This window comes from Lissotriton helveticus, chromosome 1_1, assembly GCF_964261635.1.
Source record: "Lissotriton helveticus chromosome 1_1, aLisHel1.1, whole genome shotgun sequence".
Lineage (NCBI taxonomy): Eukaryota > Metazoa > Chordata > Amphibia > Caudata > Salamandridae > Lissotriton > Lissotriton helveticus.
Genome location: NC_136057.1, coordinates 842,458,191 through 842,479,221, shown reverse-complemented (window position 1 = coordinate 842,479,221; position 21,031 = coordinate 842,458,191). Strand labels below are relative to the sequence as shown.

Here is a 21,031-nt window from a genome sequence, read left to right as displayed (position 1 = left end):
TACAGTGTGGGCAAATTATGCCTTCAATGGCTACAAACTTCCACACTGGCAGAAATTAAGCAACACCTAACTTTACTTACTGATGGTGCTGACTTGCGTGATTTCATTATGGGACCACGCAAACAGCGTCAAAAGCGTTTCATAGCAGCCTCTGTATATGCAGCATACAATGAGGCCTGGAAGGTTACTCAAATTGAAACAGCAGAGAGAATACGGGAAATTGACCGTATTAATTTGGAAAAATCACTTTCTGTTGTGGACAATGGGTTAATGACTCTGTCCTCCAGAATTTTTTCATTGGACAGCATTGTGTCTTCAGCAATCGACATATTATCGCAAGACTTACTGTTGCTACAACACGGTCAGTCTCAATTGCGTTCTATTGTACAGCTTGGCTGGACGTTACAAAATCTGCGTTCAGGCTATGTGCCTTGGCGTTTAATCAACACAACGTCACTATTCCAAATCTTTAACCTTACTGATAGACAAATCAGTATGGCACAAAAGGGTGCTGATTATACAATCCTGAGCATTGAGAAACTTGAGAGATTACCAGTGACAATGTCAGAACGACCTGTCAGTGAATGGATAATACATGGGATAATTAATATTCCAATATCAACCTTCAGGTTTCAATACTGCCAAAAATATATACAGGCTGGCATGTACGAAAAATTGGGAAAGGGGTACATTAAAACAACATGGAACCTGCCCTATTCACATGCATGTGTCAGTAATAAAGGACAGAAAGTGTTTCTTAGTGGCAATAATTGTGCGATGTCACTAAGCGGTACACTTCTGTGTAACGGAATTCGTTTGCATGGAGCCTGTGAAGGGAATTCATATAACCTTTCATGTCACCAGCAAGGCGCACCTGCAACAGAGATAGAACCATTCTTTCAAAGACTCTATAATGGGAGTTACATTCTAATTGTAGATCGCAGATGTTGTAGTCTTATGCCCGGGACTCCTTATCTCGTAACTACGACTGCGAAGGTCAAGTGCTGTGGACGCTCATTGTTCCCCAGCTCCTTTCCAGACAGGGAGGCAAGGGCATGGCCCAACTTGAAAATTACTTCTATTCGAATAGATACTTTAAGCAGAATGAAAACAGTGCTTCTTCAGACGCCGACCAGGCTCACGTCATCAAAAGAAACATATGATCTCCAAGTCGCAAGGACGACTGCAGAGATACACTCCTTATTATCAACTAATTCCCCCATACATTTCACAGAAATCCTGAATGAAATCTTAAATATTTCTGATACCAGTGGGGTCTCAAAGGTATTTAAGACAGTATTTTTGATGGCATTAACACCATTCAAAGCCATACTGGGTATTTTTCCAGATTTCGTCCATTCGATTTTTGGCGGACTTCCCCTCATTTTGGGACTGATTGCAGGAATCCTATTCCTAGTCCTTATTTTTCGTTATGGCAAACCATGTCACAGACAAAACACCTGCGACAAGGGAAGAAACAATCCTAGCCATTGGATACCGGGACCGGATATCAAAAATCCTGGGACTCTCCCGGCTTAGAGACCTGAACATGACTTGGTTTCTATCATTTCGACCAATGTGGCAACGATGTGTTTTACCTGTATTAAGGTGCCTGCTATGCGGAGAAGAATGCGTGTTAGACACCTGTCTGACGCTACAATCGGATGCGCCAATGGATGCAGAAACATTGTTGAGCCCAATCAAGGTTCACGCTTTGTGCTGCCCTCAAAGGCTACCAATCCTGATGACGGCATTCGTGGAAGCTTCACCACTACGATTGAGGGGTAGTGAAGCTCAAGATGAAAGCAGCATCGATCAGGTACGACCTTCTGTCAGTAATGCAAATCAGAATGTCAATGGAGACAATCATGCGCACGAATGCATGGTTACACCGATTTCCGAGTTAGTGGAACTCTCCCAGGAAGCTGTTGACAGCTTTTTCGAAAACCTAAATGATATGATGTTCTCACCAGAGCAGAAATAGAGACTTTTGAGCAAGCTCGCACACGGCGTTCCCTGAATTTGGCCTTCAACTTTAATAATAGAGTCACATGAACAATTTTCCCTCCAGTTCACGGACAGCAATTTTTCAACAGCCCCAAAATATTTTTGCATATTTTTCGGGACACTATCTTCTGCTTAAAGTAAGAACTATTCTTAAAGAACTAAAATTTCTAATTTTAGATAGCTTATAGACATTAGCTGCCCGCTGGTGTGTTCATAAATATTTTATTCTGTGATGGAATGGTCTCGAACTTTTTTTCTGTATTTAGAGCCATTTCATGTGTAATTCTCATATACCGAATAGCAATAATGTATACAAATGCGTGATTACTTTAGCATTATTCTACAGCTTGAGTGCATACAATACATATGACTGCATTTTTTCCGTATATTTGAAAATTTCAAAATGCATTTATGTATTTTAGGGTGGTAAGGTATACACACTTCTCTATAGTATGTTGTACTATGTTTTACTATGCATAGATTAGTAAATATGTCCATAGTTAGCGTGGAGTGGGTGTGATGTATTCCTATAGGTCCTGAATCGATCCCCCTATTCCTGACCCTATTCTGGTTAACAAACCAACAAGTTAACTAGCAGTCAGCCCATGAGGCAGCAAACCCCCATGATGCAGATACCGTTATCTGACGAAGCCACACTACGGCACAGGAACGTGTTATCTGATTAGGTCATAACGCTTGCGATCTAATTAGACAAGCGATAGTCCTCCAGCCCCTGATAAGGCATACGGAGTTCTCTAAACAAATCAAACCTATGACAACCTGGGAAAAACCCTGCGGCCATTGTTTTGATTTCACCGAGAACTTCAGCAAAAGAATGCGCTAACGACCAAGTCGTATGACATCCTTATTGACGTATCTATGTCCATCCTTACGTCAATCTCGGCACCTTAAAGGTATAAATATTACCGATATTGCCCTATGCAAACACACGCGGTGGTGACGAGACGGAGCAGCCATACTTGCCGAAGCCCAGAGCAGAGCAGACCCCGCTGGCGCAGCCCCGTCTTCCTGACGCGCTGAGAACGAGACGCGCTGCTTTCTCCTGCCGAGAGATCCAGCACCGGCGCTTCCGGGTAGCCCTCGCAGGCAGCCTGGAATATCGAGACCAGAGAGAGAGATACCATCCCTCATTCATCCTAACTTCCAGGTACAGAACTGAATAACCCCTCACAGAGAATTCTCTAGTCAGTCACTTGGCAAAAGCAAACTTAACTTAAACTGTAACTTTCTATTCCCGCCCACGTATTAGGCTTAGGTCAGGTACACGGGGTAGGCGTATTTAGAAACACCAGTTGAGTACGTTTAGTCAAATGTATATGTGTATAAATATATTTTATTCATTTTAAACCTTCATATGGCTTAGAAACCATATCAATGTTTTTACAGTATTATTTTATACTCCTGCTTTTAATGTATGCACTTTACTTAGCTATAAGTATTGCAATAATATCGATCCATTTCTCTTGTACGAGAAAAGAGACTGATCAATAAATAACATCTTTTTATTGAACACGCCCGTCTCTTCCTTTTCTCTACAATCTGATGAGACTAAGAATGCACGTACTGACTGAGTAAAATAAATTGCCTTTTGTTCACACGACTCTCGAGATACACTCTTGATTAGGGGAGAGCAAAGTTGTCATGTTCTATGGTTGTCAGAAACTAAATCCCTTCTTGTCTAATCAGGGAAGATAATTCCTTCCTGAACATTCGAGAAAGTTTCTAGTGAACTCTGAGCTAGCTGGCAAACCCAAAACTTTAAGTCTAATATCGACAGTAGTAGACCTAGTTAACGTCTGGTCTAGGCCTATACTATTGAAGGTATTATTCCAATGCGCAGAGCCTATTGGGATAATAGGAACTACACTACAGTACGTCACCAAGACACCATAAACTAACCTGTGCTCAACCTCTGGTAGCTTGGCACAGAGTACTCAGGCTTAACTTCAGAGACAATGTGTTAAGTATTTGTACAATACTTCAAACAGTAAAAGAGTGAAAACACCACGCAAAAAGAATCCACACAAGGTTGGAAAAATAGAACTTATTTTAATAAATAAAACAAGACCAAAACAACAAAAATCCAAAACGTAGAAATTAAGACATTCATTTTTAAAGAATAAACTGTAAAAATAGCGCTTAGAAGCAATAAGCGCTTAAGTGGGACTCTGGTTGTGCTGGACCGGGGCAAAGTAAAAGGTTCACGCTGACTGCGATGGAGCACGGCCGGATACAGGGACTCACTTAGGCTCGTTGAACAAAAGTACCTTGATCATGGTTTGCGTTAGCACCGAGAAAGATGTGCCGTGCAGCCGCAGCGATGAGTCGGTTCCAATACCGTAACAGAGGGAGATGTGTCAGATTTAACTATGCAAAGTTGGCGATGCGACATTCCGAGGGTGATGCGCTAGTCCCGAATGCGATGTGTCGCTTCTGTAGCAGAGGATGTGTAGGCTATGAGGAGATGTGCTGGTTCCATGGGAGATATGCTGGTTCCAATCCATGCAGCGAGAAGGACACACCATTTCTGATCCATAAATCACTGATTTACCCCCCCACAGGTAGCCAGGAAGACAGGACTGGGTTGAAAGGGATACTTGTGCACTTCATAGAGTTGCTTTGACGTCACCCATACATCAAAGGCACTTTGGGGAATAAGTACTGGGTCTCTGACCCCCTAAAATCAGACACCACTGGATCTTGAACTGAACCTCTGTCAGAAGGACTGCTGTGTTGCTCAAAGGACTCACCTGTACTGCTTTTCTGGACTGACTTCTTTTGTGCTTATTACCCTGCTGCTCCCTGACTCTGCTAAAGGAGAGCAGGACTCTGCCTTCCCTCCAAGTGATCTCCAAGGGTTTGCTGGCTTGCCTCCTTTTTTCTGCAGTCTCAGGGACACAAGAGACTTCCTGCAAACCTGCTGGTGCTTCTGGGCTTTACCTTCTTCAAGTCCTACACTTGCCTGAAGTTCTGGGCCTTAGAAGTGGGTTCTGCAGCTGCTTTCTCTAAAACTACTGAGCTGATCCGAACCGACACATCACCTTTCGACGCCAAGGCTGTCTGATGACTGCAGTTCTACAGCTGACGCTCAGCGTGGTTCACCAACGATTCATTACCTTCACTTCAGCAAGGCTCAACGACGACACATCGACCCGACTGCATGGAAAAGATCGGCGATTCGAGCCTTCACCATCAACACTTTGCTGCATCCAGGGTACTTTCTCAGTGGGCCTTGCATGGGTCCTGTCGCCGACCTGCCCTTTTTTTGATGTGTACTCACTGTGCTACGATGTGTGTGTCTGTTGCGCAACCACTTCACTCATTGCCACTATACATAAGCCTGACTGCTCTGTGCCAAGCTACTAGAGAGTGAGCACAGGCTACCTTTTAATGTGTATCTAGCTTGCCCTGACTAGAGTGGTGGCGCCTTCCTTGCCTGGGTGCATACCTCAGACAACCAGGAATCACAGTTCTAACACAGGTGATCACCGGTGAGGAAAGGATTTGTGTTTGTGCAATACCATATAGTAACTCAGTGTTCACTACAACTCTATACTTAGACCAATATCAACCTTTTTCGATTCTCCCTGTTCTGACTTCTTTTTATTTTTCCAAATTCTTTTTGCCTTTATTCTTCAGTTATGCCCAGCCCGAATGTGGGGGCTTTGGGATCTTCCGCTTCCTTGTGGCACGTTTGGACACAATAGTTAATCTTATTTTATCTTGAACTGTGAAGGTTAGTCCTCAAGATGACCCACAATAGTAGAGACCCCACGCAAACTTGTAGGGCACAGGCACATTTGCATTTCAGGTTTTAGGTGTGGTATATGCAGCGGACTGTGCATCACACGGGTATGGTTATTGGTGTTTACGGCACTCAAAATATTATTCTGTGAACAAAGGTGTGGCCCATTCAGTATCATTTTATCTTTGTCACCTTCTCGTGGGAGTAGGTGACCAAGGTGGACCTTTTTGGTCCACCAAGTATTCTGATCCCTGTTCTATACGGATTGTTACATTGAGTTTCTTTTACAATTGGAGCACTATATTTAAGTATACATATATTTTTTAACTTCACAGCAGTTTGCTTTCTCCATCAGATTTCTGCTCTCTCTGGGAGACTTTCCCACTGCACCACCTGCTCCAATTATTCTTACGCCTTGAAGAAGGTGGCCCGCATCCTGGGTTGTTCCACCGAAACGCCTGTTGGCACTCAGTGGATGGGTGTATGAAGACCACAATCTTGTTGGTGGGGTTAGAAGGATAATCCGAGTGTGACAAACTATCAACTGTAAAATTGATGCAAAGTTGTGCTATATGCTAATAGAGACCATTATGTATGTTGGTTTGAAGACAAAATAGTAAATTCATTTGAAGTCCCATGATAATGTGAAGAATATTGTTGCAATTTATTAGTTGTGCACTATTATTTGTTGATGACTTTTGTTCATAGTTTGAGGCTGGTTTTCGACCCTAGGACTACATGTTTTAATTAGCTTGCATGGTGAAAGGTATGACTAGTATGAATTAAGTATGCCTGTGAGATGATTGCATGTGTGAATTGATTTTATTGCATGTGGGTGGGTTGGTACTTGCATTGTTAACTTTTGCTTGTATTGTTCTTGAAATAAACTTGGCAAATGGATGTGTGAAATTTACTATCTATGTTCTAGAATGTGAGATATAGTTAGTCATACGAGCTAATAAATCATTTTCTTGAATAGTCAATGTAGTGGTACAAATTACTGTTTGTGAATGTGATTATTCCTGTTTAGATATCTAGTAGTTATTCCCACATTTTTCCCTGAGCTGGCAGTGTTTGATTGTAGTTCTTGTTGTGTTTCCCCAGTCCTGCTGCTCTGCATCCTTTTTTGCAAGGGGCCCTCTTATGTGTCTGTAGAGTAGTGGTTCCTGCAGAGCCTGGGAGCATACCCGAGCCACCCAGGAATCCCAGTTTTAATAGTTTGTTGTACTGCCATTTAAATTCAGGGTAGCTTGATCTACATTAAAAGGAGCCAGGGGTACCAGAATCAATTATAGGAGAAAACGAATTGTCCCGCTCAATCAAATCCTTACAGTAGTCTAAGATTATAAAAATTGACTCAACTAGCAGATAGTTACATGGAGCAGTAATAGCACAGTTAAAACACCTCCTTCCTTGGGTGACATTATAAGCAAATTTAAGGAGATTAACATATTTCTGTTCGGTTTCGTGTGAATTAGAAGTTGAACACTTTCTCTGACTCCAGAGAAATTAATGGTGCGATCTAAGAGGAAGAGGGTGACCACAACAGGGGTTATTGAGAGTTTAATTGTGTCCATGAACCTCAACAATTCATATGCAATTTGAACTATAGGGGGGTGAAATATCAGAGGATGGAAACTTCAGGCTACTAATACCATTAATCATGGGATCTGCAATGGTGTAATGAGCTGCATTCTCAAGGTAGGTTTTCATCATGAATGACATTTTTCGGTACGTCGCCACAAGTAGCCTGACTATGTATATCAGAGCCTTTGCAGGCCTCACTTTAATGTGGATCTACAATAACTTCATTTTACTGAAATACAAGGAAAAGTGTGTTGAAGTGAACCACGCTGGCGGATCACTTGTCTTTAGTATGCTTCTCGCAGAATATAAGCCTCACTGTGGCAGTGTAAACTCTCTTTCCCTAGTTCATATGTCATAAATCTAGATTGGACATTGGCATTTGCGCTTGTTGCTCTTTGTATGTGATGCACAAAAAATCCCAAGGAACTGCTGAAGCATCAGGGTGATTGTGAGTTTATAGAGTGTCTGGCAGAAGTAAATGACCAGCCTTTTCCACACTCCCCTTGAAAGCATGACATGCCTCTCCGGAAGGACAGGCAGCTTGTTAGCAACATTTGCAGGTGATCGTTTATAACCATATCTACAACTACTAATTCAAGATGATCAGCAAAAACGTAAGAATAAATGCATTGCTGTTATCACTCTCGGATCAACACTCAAGGTTCTGTACCTTGAAGGAACCTAATTTGTTGGCACTAAAAATTGGCAATCTCACTGTCCAAATATAATTTATTTCTTAATATCATGCAAATGGTCTGCATTCTGATCTTTGGTCACTGAACGGGTTGCAGATACACACAATTACTGTGTTACATTCCTGAAAATAGGTCACTTCTCACTATATTTGTGGGGCTGCATGCTACACAGGCTCTGACAGGTCTTGGCATACTTCAAAATGTTACAGGGATAGTATCATGAGAAAAAAGACCTTACCAACGTCACAGTGGATTCCACGCCAACCAACATAACATTCACAGGAGCCATCCCCGTCTATCCCTTCACTGCATTTTCCATGGACACAAATGCATTCTGAAAGACAGAACGTGATTTTGTTAGTAGTTATAACGTTTAATGACTGCTCAGTTGGATGGAGCATACAAATGCACATTGCTCCTAATAAAATACAAATATCATCACATTTTATTTAACACTTCTACTTGCATTATGTCGAAAGTATAGTGAATTTCATTGAAATATATTAATTAAGTACAGCTTTAGTGTGAAAAGCAACACTTCCTATTTTTTGTACAGATATGCATACATTATCTGTAGCTTTCGACACACTATAAACCAAACATATTTTTAAAAGAAATGCAATCATTTGAGTGAACCTATACCCTTAATCCCTACCCCTCAAAATTTTAACCGCCAAGCCTGTATCCCTATGCCCCAAACCTTACAATCTCAACCCTAAACCTCCAACCTCTTAACTGCATATTTTAAACCCTATATATCCAAAACCATATAACCTTAATCTGCAACCCCTGACCTCTTAATCTCTAATCCCAACACAGCACATTTGAAACCTTTAACTCTACTACAAACCCTTATCCCTGTACCCTAAACCCAACACCTCTAAACCCATACCTTTAACCCATATAGTACCCCTTAACATCTACATCGTAACCCCTTAAGCCAAAGCCCCTTACCTCCAACTCTTAATCCTATATCCCAAATACTTAACCCTATATCCCAAATGCTTATCCCTATATCCTAAATGCTTGACCCCCAACTCCAGTCCCTTGGTACTGCCTTTTCGACCCCTGGCCTCAGAGGAGGCTAAATCAGTGCCTGGAACACAGGAGCAGCTCGTACTAATGGATGCCGTTTGGAACCCCACTTTCCAGGTTTTCTGTCATATCTACCATTACCTAATTAGTGAATAATATTATTCAATATTTGTGTAAAAAAAAAGGAGTCTAATGAGAGGGAATGTGGCTGTATCTGACAGCTAAGGTATGTAAAAAATGGTTTTAAATGTATGTTTTATGCAAGCTTGCAGGTGAGTGTGTTTATCTGAGAAAGAGTGTGTGAATGGTGTGTGATGTCCCTTCTGCGACCCCAGGCATTTTGATGAATTGACACCCATGTTTGTACTCTACCTACTTAAATATATTTTTGGGAATCAACATTTTGGGAAGTGCTCTATTTTCTAGGCACATCATTTTAGAACTAATAATTGAGAAATGTTATTTTTAGAAACATTACATTCCAAGCTTTGAGCTAATGCCCATCTGTATGCAAAATTGAGCTGATTGAATTTTATGTATGCAATGTTTGCCTTTGGTGGGTGAAAAGGAACAATATGCTGATGTGTGAAAAGGAGTTATTGCAACACCTTTTACAAAATGGAACGTCAGATCACTCCATGTTATTGTGTCAGGTGAAATGTTTACTGTTATATTGTTATAATTTGTCGACTAGATAACTACATCTGTATGCTATAACTAGCAGTGTTAGAAAGTCACCTTTTTGGCCTGTTAACGCCCATTGTTTTGTGCTGACTGACACTGGTGGTAGCTGACTTCCCTTTGGGCTCTGCTAGTCAGGCCCAGGGCCAGTGCTATGTTAAACACAAACACGTACATTAGGGTACACATATAATTGGCATGACCTACCTCCGAGTCCCTGTTAGATAAAAGGGCATGGCAGTTTAGAGGCCAGGAACCTTTGTTGCTCTTGCATGTGTGCACTGCTGAGAGCATGAGGTCATTTTAAAAGCGTCCCTGTGTTGCACCACTGTTTTTAAAAGTAAATTCAATGCAAACTCGACTTTCAATCAATCAGGGGTTTTGTTAAGCACATCTACTCACCCGGAACGATCCCAAGGTGCTGCGGGGAGGGAGGGTGCAGCTCCTAGGCACTTCATGAGTGTCATCGGAGGGTCATAGGTCTTCCCTGGCCTTTAAGGGTATGTGCGGTGCCAGACGCTCATGGTGATTCATTGAAGAGCTAGGTCTTGAGACCCTTCAGGAACTTGGAGAGAGTAGGTGTCTGGCGGAGGTGGAGAGGGAGGGTGTTTCATGCCTTTGCCACGAGGAAGGAGAAGGAACAACCTCCTGTTCTGGTCTTCTTGATGCGTGGCACTGTGGCGAGGGAGAGCCGGTTTGAGGGGAGGGATCTTTGGGGTGTGTGGAACGAGCGGCGGTGGTTCATGTAGGCAGTGGCAGTGTTGTGGAGGGCTTTGTGAGTGTGGGTAAGAAGTTTGAAGGTGAGTCTCTTCTCAACGAGGAGCCAATGTAAATTCTGCAGGTGTTGGGTGACGTGGCAGTGGCGCGGTAGGTTGAGGACTAGTCTGGCTGCGGCATTCTGGATGTTCTGGAGTTTGCGGGTGAGGTTCTTGTTAATTCCGGTGTAGAGTGCGTTGCTGTTGTCCAATCTGCTGCTGATGAGGGCATGGGTGATGGTTTTTCTGTGTTTGAGGGGGGTTCAGTTGAAAGTTTTCCGTAGGAGACGGAGGGTGTGAAAAAATTAAGAGGTGACGGCGTTGATCTGACAGTCCATTTTGAGTTCAGACTCCAGGATGAGTCTGATGTTGCGTGTGTGGTCCGCGGGTGGGGGTGGGTTCCTGAGGGCTGGGGGCCACCAGGTGTCATTCCAGGCTTCGGGATGTGGGCCTATAAGGAGTACTTCGGTTTTGTTTGTGTTCAGTTGTAGGCAGCTGTTCTTCATCCACCCAGTGACTGCTTCCATTCCTTCTTGAAAGTTGCGTTTCGAGATGTTGTGTTTGTTGGATAGTGAGAGGATGAGTTGCATGTCATCTGTGTATGATACGATGTTGAGTCCATGCGATCTGACGATTGTGTTGAGAGGGGCCATGTAGACGTTGAACAGAGTAAGGCTGATACTGGATCCTTGGGGGACCCCGCAGGTGGTTGACGTGGGCTCTGAGATGAAGGGAGATATTCTGACCCACTGCGTTCTGCCGGAGAGGCATGAGCGAATCCAGTCAAGGGTTTTGTTCTGGATTTTTGCAATGTGGAGTCTGCGATCTAGAGTGCAGTGTGAGACTGTGTTGAAGGCTGCAGAGAGGTCCAGGAGGATGAGGGCCACCGTCTCTCCTCTGTTGAGGACGAAGCGGATATCGTCTGTCGCGGCAATGGGGGCAGTTTCTGGGACTTTGGTGGTATGGGCACTTTAAAAGTGATAATATACCTTATTTGTACATGTTAGGTACCCCCAAGGTCTCCCTAGATGTTCCAGGGGTGGGGGTCAAGTAGCAGGGTCTCAATAAAAGATGCTTTATAAGCCCTGGTTAGTGAAAGCTGCCCATTTTATTTTTCCCCAGTGTAGGAAATTCAGTACAAAGTTGAATTTGGTGCTGTGAGCACTGTGAAGTAATAACCAAAATGTTTTGGCATATTAGAAACCCCCCAGGTCTCCCTTAGGTGTACCAGGGGTGGGGGTCCTGTAATTATGAGGAGGAGCTTCATACAAGAGGTTTTATAACCCCTGGTGAGGAAGAAATTGCACATTTTATTTCCCCCCATTGAAGATAGTTGGACTCGTAGGCTAACGTGACAATATTTTATGTACGCATAACTATTGCTAGGAAAGTACAGAAAAAATCATTCAAGGACTAAACAGAATGGTATTGATAAATCTAGACACATGGCATTGTTTAATTTATCATAACTTATACAGAGAAGAAGTTACAGGACTTTCTTTTCTGTAAGTCAAAATCCAACTCTTTCCTGATTGATCAGCCCTGAGGGGATTATCCAAGATGCCTTGATTAGGTGATAAATGACCTGGCCAGGCATAGGCTATCTGATGGAGGGAGCTCTGAGATCTGTGGGGCACAGGAATACCAGAGCAGGGGGTTGGAAAAAGGAAGAACAGGTAAAGCCAGCCAGTCAGCCAGGGCCACCCCCCTACCTGCCAGATGGGAGGCTTAAGGAAGGAATTTGTAGATGTGAGTGGGGGGAGTTTATGAAAATAAGCCATACTGTGAGTTTGATTTAGATAGCTCTGGCGACTCTTCCGGAATTTCAGCCATGATGGATTTTGAGAGTATGGTGCTTTCTGGGACATGTTTATGCCATACTTTGGAGGAAGTTGTCATGCTTTGGGATGTTGCCCTGCACCTCATTGGACAGGGGTGCGCCACTGCTTGTCGTCAGAGAACCCTTGATAAATTTATGAGAGATGCAAAGCCCCTCAGTTCTGCTGCCTGAAACTACAAGAAGGATGAGGATTGTCCTGCTGGAATCTTGATCTGCACCCCAAGGGCCTGCCTGGTGAAGACTAAGCCTGCTGCACACTCTGGGACTACAGCTCTGAGGACTTTTGCCTTGCTTCAAGAAGGAGTAAGGAGTTAACTCCCTGCAGCTACTGGTTAACAGAGCTTAACTGACCCTTCTCCAGCCAGAGTTCCCCTCCTGGAGTGTGTCCAGTGGAGGTTTAAGGGGTTGGCCAAGTGCATTGTGGGAATTCAAGTCCAAGACTCCCAAGGACCATCTAGGAGATTCCAGACATTTGGATTTGTCTTTTGGACACTTGGAAGCCAACTAGGAGACCTTCTGGAAGGACCTCTGGAAGTTTGGGGACATTTTGGGAAAAAGCTCCATAAGAGGACCAACTCGACCACGAGGGCCAAGCCGGCCACCTTTAACCACCATCCGGCCCGAATTCCAGGTTAGTCCAGATAAAGAGCTCTGGAGGTCCGACTTCCAGGGTTTAACTGGGAACTTGCAGAAAGTCAAGCCGGCAAACCCTCACTGAATCCAGACTGGTGGAGAGCATTGAGGGCCTCCGGCAGAAAAAGCTCCAGAAATGTTTCTGAGTCCAAAGGTAATATTTTGACCATGGACTACAGTGTGGGGCATCCGATCAGGGCTCCATCGTGGTCAGCCTCAAACATTGACTTTGTCCCGGTCATGCACAACCAGATGTGCAGAAGTGGTGCTATTGGTTTCTAAGCACTAGAAAGTATTTATTCTTTAAAAATATCTCTGGTTCCCTACATTGGATTTTGATGGTTTTGGTGTCATTTTTAAGATAAAAATCTTCGCTATATTTATAAATTGGTGTGGGATTTTTATTGTTTGTTGTATTCTACCTAGTTACTGTAATAGTGTTTTTAAATGCTTTACATGCCTGTCTCCTAAATTTAAACCTTATTGCTCGGTCACAGCTACCAGGGATTGAGGGGGGAATAATTTATAGAGATCCTATTTAGGAACCAGTACTGTGGTGGTTGCCTTATCGTTGGTGTTAGGTGCCTACCTATCCCTCCCAAAAACCAAACTTCCAACATTTGGTGTCCAGCGGCGTGGATGAGAGCAGTTTAAATTACACCTTACAGTGAAGTGAGTGAGATCCTTAAAAATTCCCCAAATTTGCCTTAGAACAAAGCTTTTGACATTTGGATTTTTAAGATCTGGATTAAACTGTTTTTTGATCCATTGTTTTGATTTTTCTAAAGTTGTTTTAAGTCTGATTGGTAGCGGTTGTCACCCAAACTTAGGGATACCTTGGAGCTGGGTTTGACTAAACTGACTAAACTGAGTGACTGAGCGTAGCGTCCTTTGTAAGGTCAAGGGGTTACCTGCTACTAACAAGATTAGGAAGACAGCGTTGGTTACATCCCTAAAAGCATGGGAGAGATCAGCTCCTGAAACTGATGGGGAAGGTGATCCCTTCAACCAGATCCAGGAGGTGGATGAATATTTCCTTTCCCTTTCCTCTAGCATCAGGTTCATTCTTTCCCATGGATGGGGGGAGGACAGACTCCCCATGTGCAGGGCTCTCTGTGGTCCCTTAAAGAAAGGGAGCTAGCCCTAAGAGAAAGGGAGTTGATCCTAGATTATAAGAATTGGGAGAGTGAAGAGATAGACAGTAGATATTTTGGTAGTGATAATGATGAAGTGGTTGAGGTGTCCCGGGGTGGTGGGTTTAACCCTAAGCTCCCACGGAAATATTGCACAGGTACACAGAGGGGGATGGCATTGACAAATGGTTCACAGCATTTGAGAGGGCCCTTGAGAAGTGGAGGGTCTGCCTCAAGCATTGGGGTTCACTCTTATGGGAACTAATTCCAGTAGCTGGGAGGGAGAGGCTCCTAACCCTGCAGGGGGATGAGGCAAAATCCTACTTTCACATGAGGCAATGCTTAGTTGAGAAATATGGTTTGACCCTAGAACAGTACAGGGTGGAATTCAGGGACACCCAGAAAGTGAACACCCAGTCCTGGGCGGACTATGTGGATCTTTCGGACAAGGCACTAGGGGCCAGATGTAGGTAATTCCGATTTACCTACTCTTAAATACCGAATCATACCGATTCAGTATTTAAGAGTAGGTAAATTGGAAGTGGGCAGATGTAGGTAATTTTAATTTTACAATTACCGATTCTGTAAGAATCAGTATTTACCGATTCTGTAAATACCAAAATCGGTATTTCCCATTGATTCCTATGGGCCTTGAAGCCCATAGGAATCAATGGGAAATACCGATTATGTATTTACAGAATCGGTAAATACCGAATCCTGGCAGGGGGAACGGGGTGTCACTTTGACACCCTGTAGCACTCCAATTGCAGGCTTGTGTGCCATGTGGCACACAGACATGCCCTAAGGGCATGTCTGTGTGTCACATGGCATAGGTGTACATGCACAGATGTGCATGTACACTGGAATTCGGTATTTTACCATCCAATAGGATTGGGTGGTAAATACCGACTCCTAAAGGGCCTGTGGCACTCTTGGATGTGACAGCGACATCTGGATTTACCAAATCGGTAAATATACCGATTCGGTATTTTACAGAATCGGTATTTTTACCGATTCGGTAAATCTACAGAATCGGTAAAAATTAGGCCCCCTACATTGGAAAACCCTAATACCGGTCGGTAACGGCCGAATTCGGCCGTTACTGACCGGTATTAGGGCTCCTACATCTGGCCCAAAGAGGCTAAATTGATGGTAACCAAGTAGACACATATGAGGGGTTGTATAATTTATTTATGTAGGAACATATGTTGACTCCTTGTGTGCAAGAGAAGATACATCACCACCTAGTGGACTCTAAGCTGTCGAATCCTAGGGAACTAGTCAGGACAGCTGATGAGTGGGTGAGAACCTGGTTTTCTAGTCAGCATCAGGGGGTGATCAAAAGAAGGGAGGACAAGACCCCCAGGGGAAAGAAGGTCAAAAACAGAAGGAGTCCTCGAAACATCCACATAAACCTGAACAAGGAGAGGGGGCCTGAGCCAACCCACATTCAAAGGGAAGGGGTACCAGGGAATGAATGGTAGGTTCTTTGACCCCTCAAAGGTGGGAAAGTGCTTTTACTGTAACCAGCCGGCACAAAAAGGTATATGCTGTCTGCACCAAGAAGTCCCCCACTGGTCGCCAGCGCACAGGGGTTGGTAGTGTAAGTGTGAGGGTGGAGAGCACCCCAGAAAGGGGTAGAAAAGTGACAGAGGCTTCCTTAGTGTCCCTGTGGGGGTGGAAAGAGCAACCCTGGTTGCCTTACCTCCAAACATTGATAAGTACATGCAGAGGCCTAAAATCAATGGGGCTGAGGTAGATGTTCTGAGGGACACAGGTGCCAGTGTGACTATGGTTTTGGACACACTGGTGTCTCAGGAGCAGATCCTACCTGGTGAGTTTCACCAGGTGACCTATGCAGACAGCAGCACCAAGCTCCATTCCCTGGCTAGAGTGGATTTGGAATGGGGAGGTGTGACAGGCCCTAAGAAAGAAGCTGTGTCTCATGTGCTACCAGTAAAGTGTTTGCTGGGGAATGGTCTTGAAGTTTCTGAGTGTCAGTGGTGGTGAGAGGGCTCCATGTGAGAATATTGGAGATCCCTGAATGGGTATGTGCTGTAACCAGGTAAATTCCAAATAAGCCTTTGTGTTGCCCTGCCTCACCTTGTGAGATGCAAGGGTTTCACAAAGTATTACTAAATATTGGCACCAGCATTTAAAGGCATTCTAAACTCCCTGCACACCAAAAGCTGACAGTTCTCTTTGATTAAACTCAAGATATCACAGAGCACCTTTGTCAAGTCTGTCTTTAAGAACTCATATGCAATCATTGAAGGAACGCCCAACACCCATAGATTCTCAAGTACTTAGGGTCTAATTTCAGAATGTGTTCCAAAGTACAGTTTTTTAAGCAGACCATTTCCATCATAATTTCTATAGACTCTGGCCCTTCAGAGACGGTGGTTTGATATTGAAATTTGCACTCCCTTCTCAAGCCATCTTACCCTATTGAACAGTCTCCATACCTTGTTTTTCTCCATTTTCACAGTCTCTGCAAAACTCTCTGTCTTTATGTAGAGAGCTGCATGTATATCCTTCAATAACTGTAGCAGCATCATTCTTTCTTACCTGGCCATTTCCTACTCATCAAGGGAGTTATCCATATGCTCTTTGTAGCTCTTTTTAAAAACGCTCTGGAGATTGAAGAAGTTGCCCTTATTTCTCTGCTGGTCAGCCATTGGCCCCTCTCAGGTTCATTTCACAGGTAAGTGCTTCATAAAATGGAGCAAAATGTGCTCTTTTCCATAGTGTTGTTGATTTGCATTGTGTCAGCTAATGTGCATTGAGGAAAGTCTGCCTGAGATGTTTTTGTAATGCTGCAAATTTTCAAGGCTGATGCAGTTTTGCTGGCTCAATTGTGCTCTTATTCAATTTAAAATGGTGCATTGTTCAATCATGCAATGTCCTTTCTCCTTGCTCGTCGTTAAAAGCGACTCATTGCCTATTAATTTTGGGTGGGTCCTTAGAGTGAGCCTGTTTTTTTGCAACACACACAACCTTTCTAATGTAGATTGGTTTCTGTCAATGTAAAATTATTAATACAGCCCATGGTGCTACTTAACACCATGCAAAGGGCACAAATCTCTACTCCTGAAAACCTATAAAATTCTTCTTTTGGGGTCTGTGCCAGAGCTTTTCTCCTATTCTTACTGACCTGTCCCTATGACAAGTTGTCATTTTACTCAATACTTATACATTTACTCTTGATTTATGGGTTATATTGATTTGAACTGATTAACTACTTCTTGCCTTCTATAATGATACTTGAATTTGAAATTCACCTTTATTGTTTGAACTTTGAATCATGTCTAGGTTTTCTTTACCCGCCTTTATGTCCCTCGTCAATTGGGTCTCCGGAAGCCTCATTCATCCATTCATCCCTTTGGTAATAGTGTAAAGCTCCACACATGGCGCCACCAGACTCCACTGAATGTATGTGCAATCACTGCTTATGCACTGGGAGGTTGGAAGCATCAAGATTGTCGCATCCTAGCTCTGGTACATGGGACTCAGTGGTCTTCCACTTCAATAAAGAAACAGGATTAATTGTCTATCAGATTTGGGTCTCCACAGCCGCTGAAAGCCACTGTGGTAAAAGATGAAGATAGAAAAATGGAGGATGAGCAAGAGCTTCAACTAAATGAAGCCATTTAAGGCTCTGGCTGGCCATGCTAACCAATGCCCCGAGTCATTTTTATGCTAAAGAAAGGTGTTCGAGTTACATTGTCTTTAGTGATATCTAATCCCTGCTTTTGTTCCAAACAATGCCTTCCTCGTTTCTAAGGTATTTCCTGTTAATATAACACATTTGGGTTCAAATTTTAAAATCTTTCAGATTTGCCATAGCTAATGTATGGGACACTTGTACTTGCCATGAAATTGTGTTATACCCTAAGCTAAATACCTTTTAGGTTTTTGTTATTTTCTCTTCTCTTTAGGGCAGAGAAATTATAGTCAATTTTCTTTAGCTTAGCATCGAGCACCAGTCTTCTTCTGGGGAGGTTTGGTGGGAATAATTGAGTGACATACTTCCAGGATAATACATTAGACAGAATGAGGACTAGACTAGAATATAATTAACATCTGCAGGGGCTTCTATAAAACGTAACACACCTTGATATGATATTCCATTGGGATATGTTCCACGTGACGTTATGTCATGTTTCACATTTAGGACACATAGTTGGAAGAAGAGATTCATCCCAAGGGGAATCTGGATGCAACAAAGGTAAATGATATGGCTCCAGTAAACAAATAGGATAGAAGAATGTTTCTGGGTTTTGTGTCATGTTGAGCACTTTACTCAGTCAAATATGTCAAGTCACACACTAGAAACAATGTAGTAAGGACAATTCCAAAGCTGTGCAGTCACTAAATATTAAGGCTCACCTTAGCTGAAGGAGCTGCAATGCACCAAAGGGTAGCTCTCACAAGTGAATGATCAAACGGAAGGGGAGAGTGGCAGCCTAATGAGAGAAACGAACCAGGGACTGGAAATTTCAGGAGAAGGGCGACAGCGGAAGAAAGCCAATAACCAGTGGACAAACACAAATGAGCCAGCCCGTTAAACCTAACTAAATTGTTAATCAGATGGGCTTGAAAGAGTCCTTTGGATGCCTACACATAGAAAAGAGTGCTGCTAGAATATAGGTTTCTCCTAGCGGATGATAGCTGCCTGGAAGAGTGAGTCTTTCAAGAGAGCTCGCAAGAGTGCAGGTATCCCCTAAAAATAAGTTGATAAGCATCACTTAACTAACATGTAAAAAGTGCTATGCATTTTTTTGGTGCACAGCAGAGTTTAGTATGGCTACACTCCTCCCACAAAGGACATCGGTGCGGGTGGGATGCCATTGCCCTGTGCCTGCGAAGCAGATATCACTAAGCAACTGACAAAAGGCACCTGAGGTTGCACACATGAATGTAGCTGGGGAGCGCAAGCAGCCTGTGTCTACCACAATCCTTCCCTGGCATAGGTAAAAAAGAGGCGACGGATGAACATAGGGATGAGGAGGCATGAGAGGAGTTAGAGGCAGACAATGCACCAGAGAGAGAAGCATGGAACGTGGCACTTTGTTGACAATCATGCTGAGCTTTTACCTAACGTTTTGGAAAAAGATCCTCAACATGAGGGATTTACCTGAGAATGGTGTGGAGTACATATCATCGGATGGGGGTCAATGTGCTGAGACTTCGGGCTGTTGTGATATGAGAGCCACAAAAATCCTCACAGTTCACAGGAGCGCAGGACAATTGCTTGGGGGTGGTGCTAAGTCGAGTGCAGGTTTGTTGTTGCTTACCCTTTGTGCACACTGAGGGACCCTAAAAAAAGAAATCCTTATGGAGAGTGTCACCGAAGTTAAGAGTGGCTTCTGGGGTTCAACCTACACTATTAGGTCTGATGATGATCCCAAACTGATTGTTAACTGGATGACAACTCTGGGGGCATTTCATGCCAGACCCTGCAACACCAAGGAGCTGGCGGAGTTCATCCTCACTATAGTTTATGCGCCGGGAAAGAAGACTGATGTTATTTATCTCTACTACCAAAAGCAAATGTTGATTCTGTGTTTAGTTACCCTGATTACCACTGACAAAGCGAAGAATTCACGTTGAATACTAACAGATGCCAAGGACAGACAAGAAACGTAAATGTAAATTTCCAACTGCCATTTGCGCATTAAAGATGCCTAAGTCCCCCCAGCATTAAATTACATCACCGAACCATGAGCAGACACCGTTCTCACCCATCTATTACAAGAGTTACACCTAGCAATACTGCCATGTCTTTTTGAGACTCCTCAGTGATCCCACTCCCTCTCAACACTGCTTCTCTATGAAGAAGTGACGTCACACTTACAAACTGGAATCGGAGCGATTGGACAAGGGGATGTATGTTTTCATTGTGGGTACTAAAACATATACTTTATAAAAAATAGAACAGAAGAAAAAAGCTTAAAATCGAACGTACATCAATACTCATATTGTGGGTGGTAAATCCCAAAAAAGGAGAAAACATAAACATTGCAAGAAAACTGATTATGATCCTCCCTCTGCCCCATCCCCGAATATGTCCAAATAGTGGACGAAGACCAAGAAGCCTCATTCCCTCTTGCGCCCCTCCCTTCTTCCTGGTCCTGCCTCCCTAGTATGGCCGCCTAGACCATCTGCAGTCATAAAGAGCGTCTACATTATTCCCTGTTCGTTACTATAGAAAAGTAGTCCAGTAGCAGAACATTGTCGCTGTATCAATATGACTTGTTAATACTATTGTATCTAAATGTCTCTGATGTTCTTTTCTAATATAATTCAGGAAATATAAAATTTCTCCCCACCCCCCTGCCTCCTCTGTTAATCGGCTGTTTATGGAGGACTCCGTGCCCGGTGAGCATTCTCTCAAAAAAATTCCCTTGACAGATTAGATTTAGACACTCTGGTAAACATCTCTGCCTTGGTAAAATCAGGCTCTCCCAGTGACCCGGCATCCCCTCATTTTCCAAGTAAGGCTGGGGAAGTAGTTCTCCCGGTGTTACTGAAGCTGATCAATTTCTCTATCACGACCGGACTAGTACCGCCACTGTGGAAACACGCCATGGTAAAGGCACTATTGAAGAAACCCAGCCTTAATCCTGACATTCTTGGAAACTATCGCCCTATCTCCCTTCTCCCGGGATCAGTAAAATGCTACTAAAGCATGTAAATTCAGTTATTTTTACCTTCCTCGAATCCCATAATATACTTCACCCCTCGCAAACTGGATTCCACCCCCAACATGGGACCAAAACTGCTTTACTGGCAGTGGTAGAAAAGTCCAAAAAGATTATCGACCAAGGTGGATTGACAGCTATCATCATTTTGGACCTCAGTGCTGCCTTTGACACTGTCAACCATACCATCTTGAT

General features: G+C 43.4%; 1 protein-coding gene across 1 annotated transcript in view; it reads right to left on the bottom strand.

The window, feature by feature from the left end:
• The window catches only part of STAB2 (stabilin 2), a 944,658-nt gene that overhangs the window by 363,242 nt on the left and 560,385 nt on the right, over positions 1-21,031 (bottom strand). Inside the window, exon 39 of the mRNA XM_078674824.1 lies at positions 8,294-8,389. Coding sequence (XP_078530950.1) covers positions 8,294-8,389 — 96 coding nt within the window. The remainder of the gene's footprint in view (positions 1-8,293; positions 8,390-21,031) is intronic.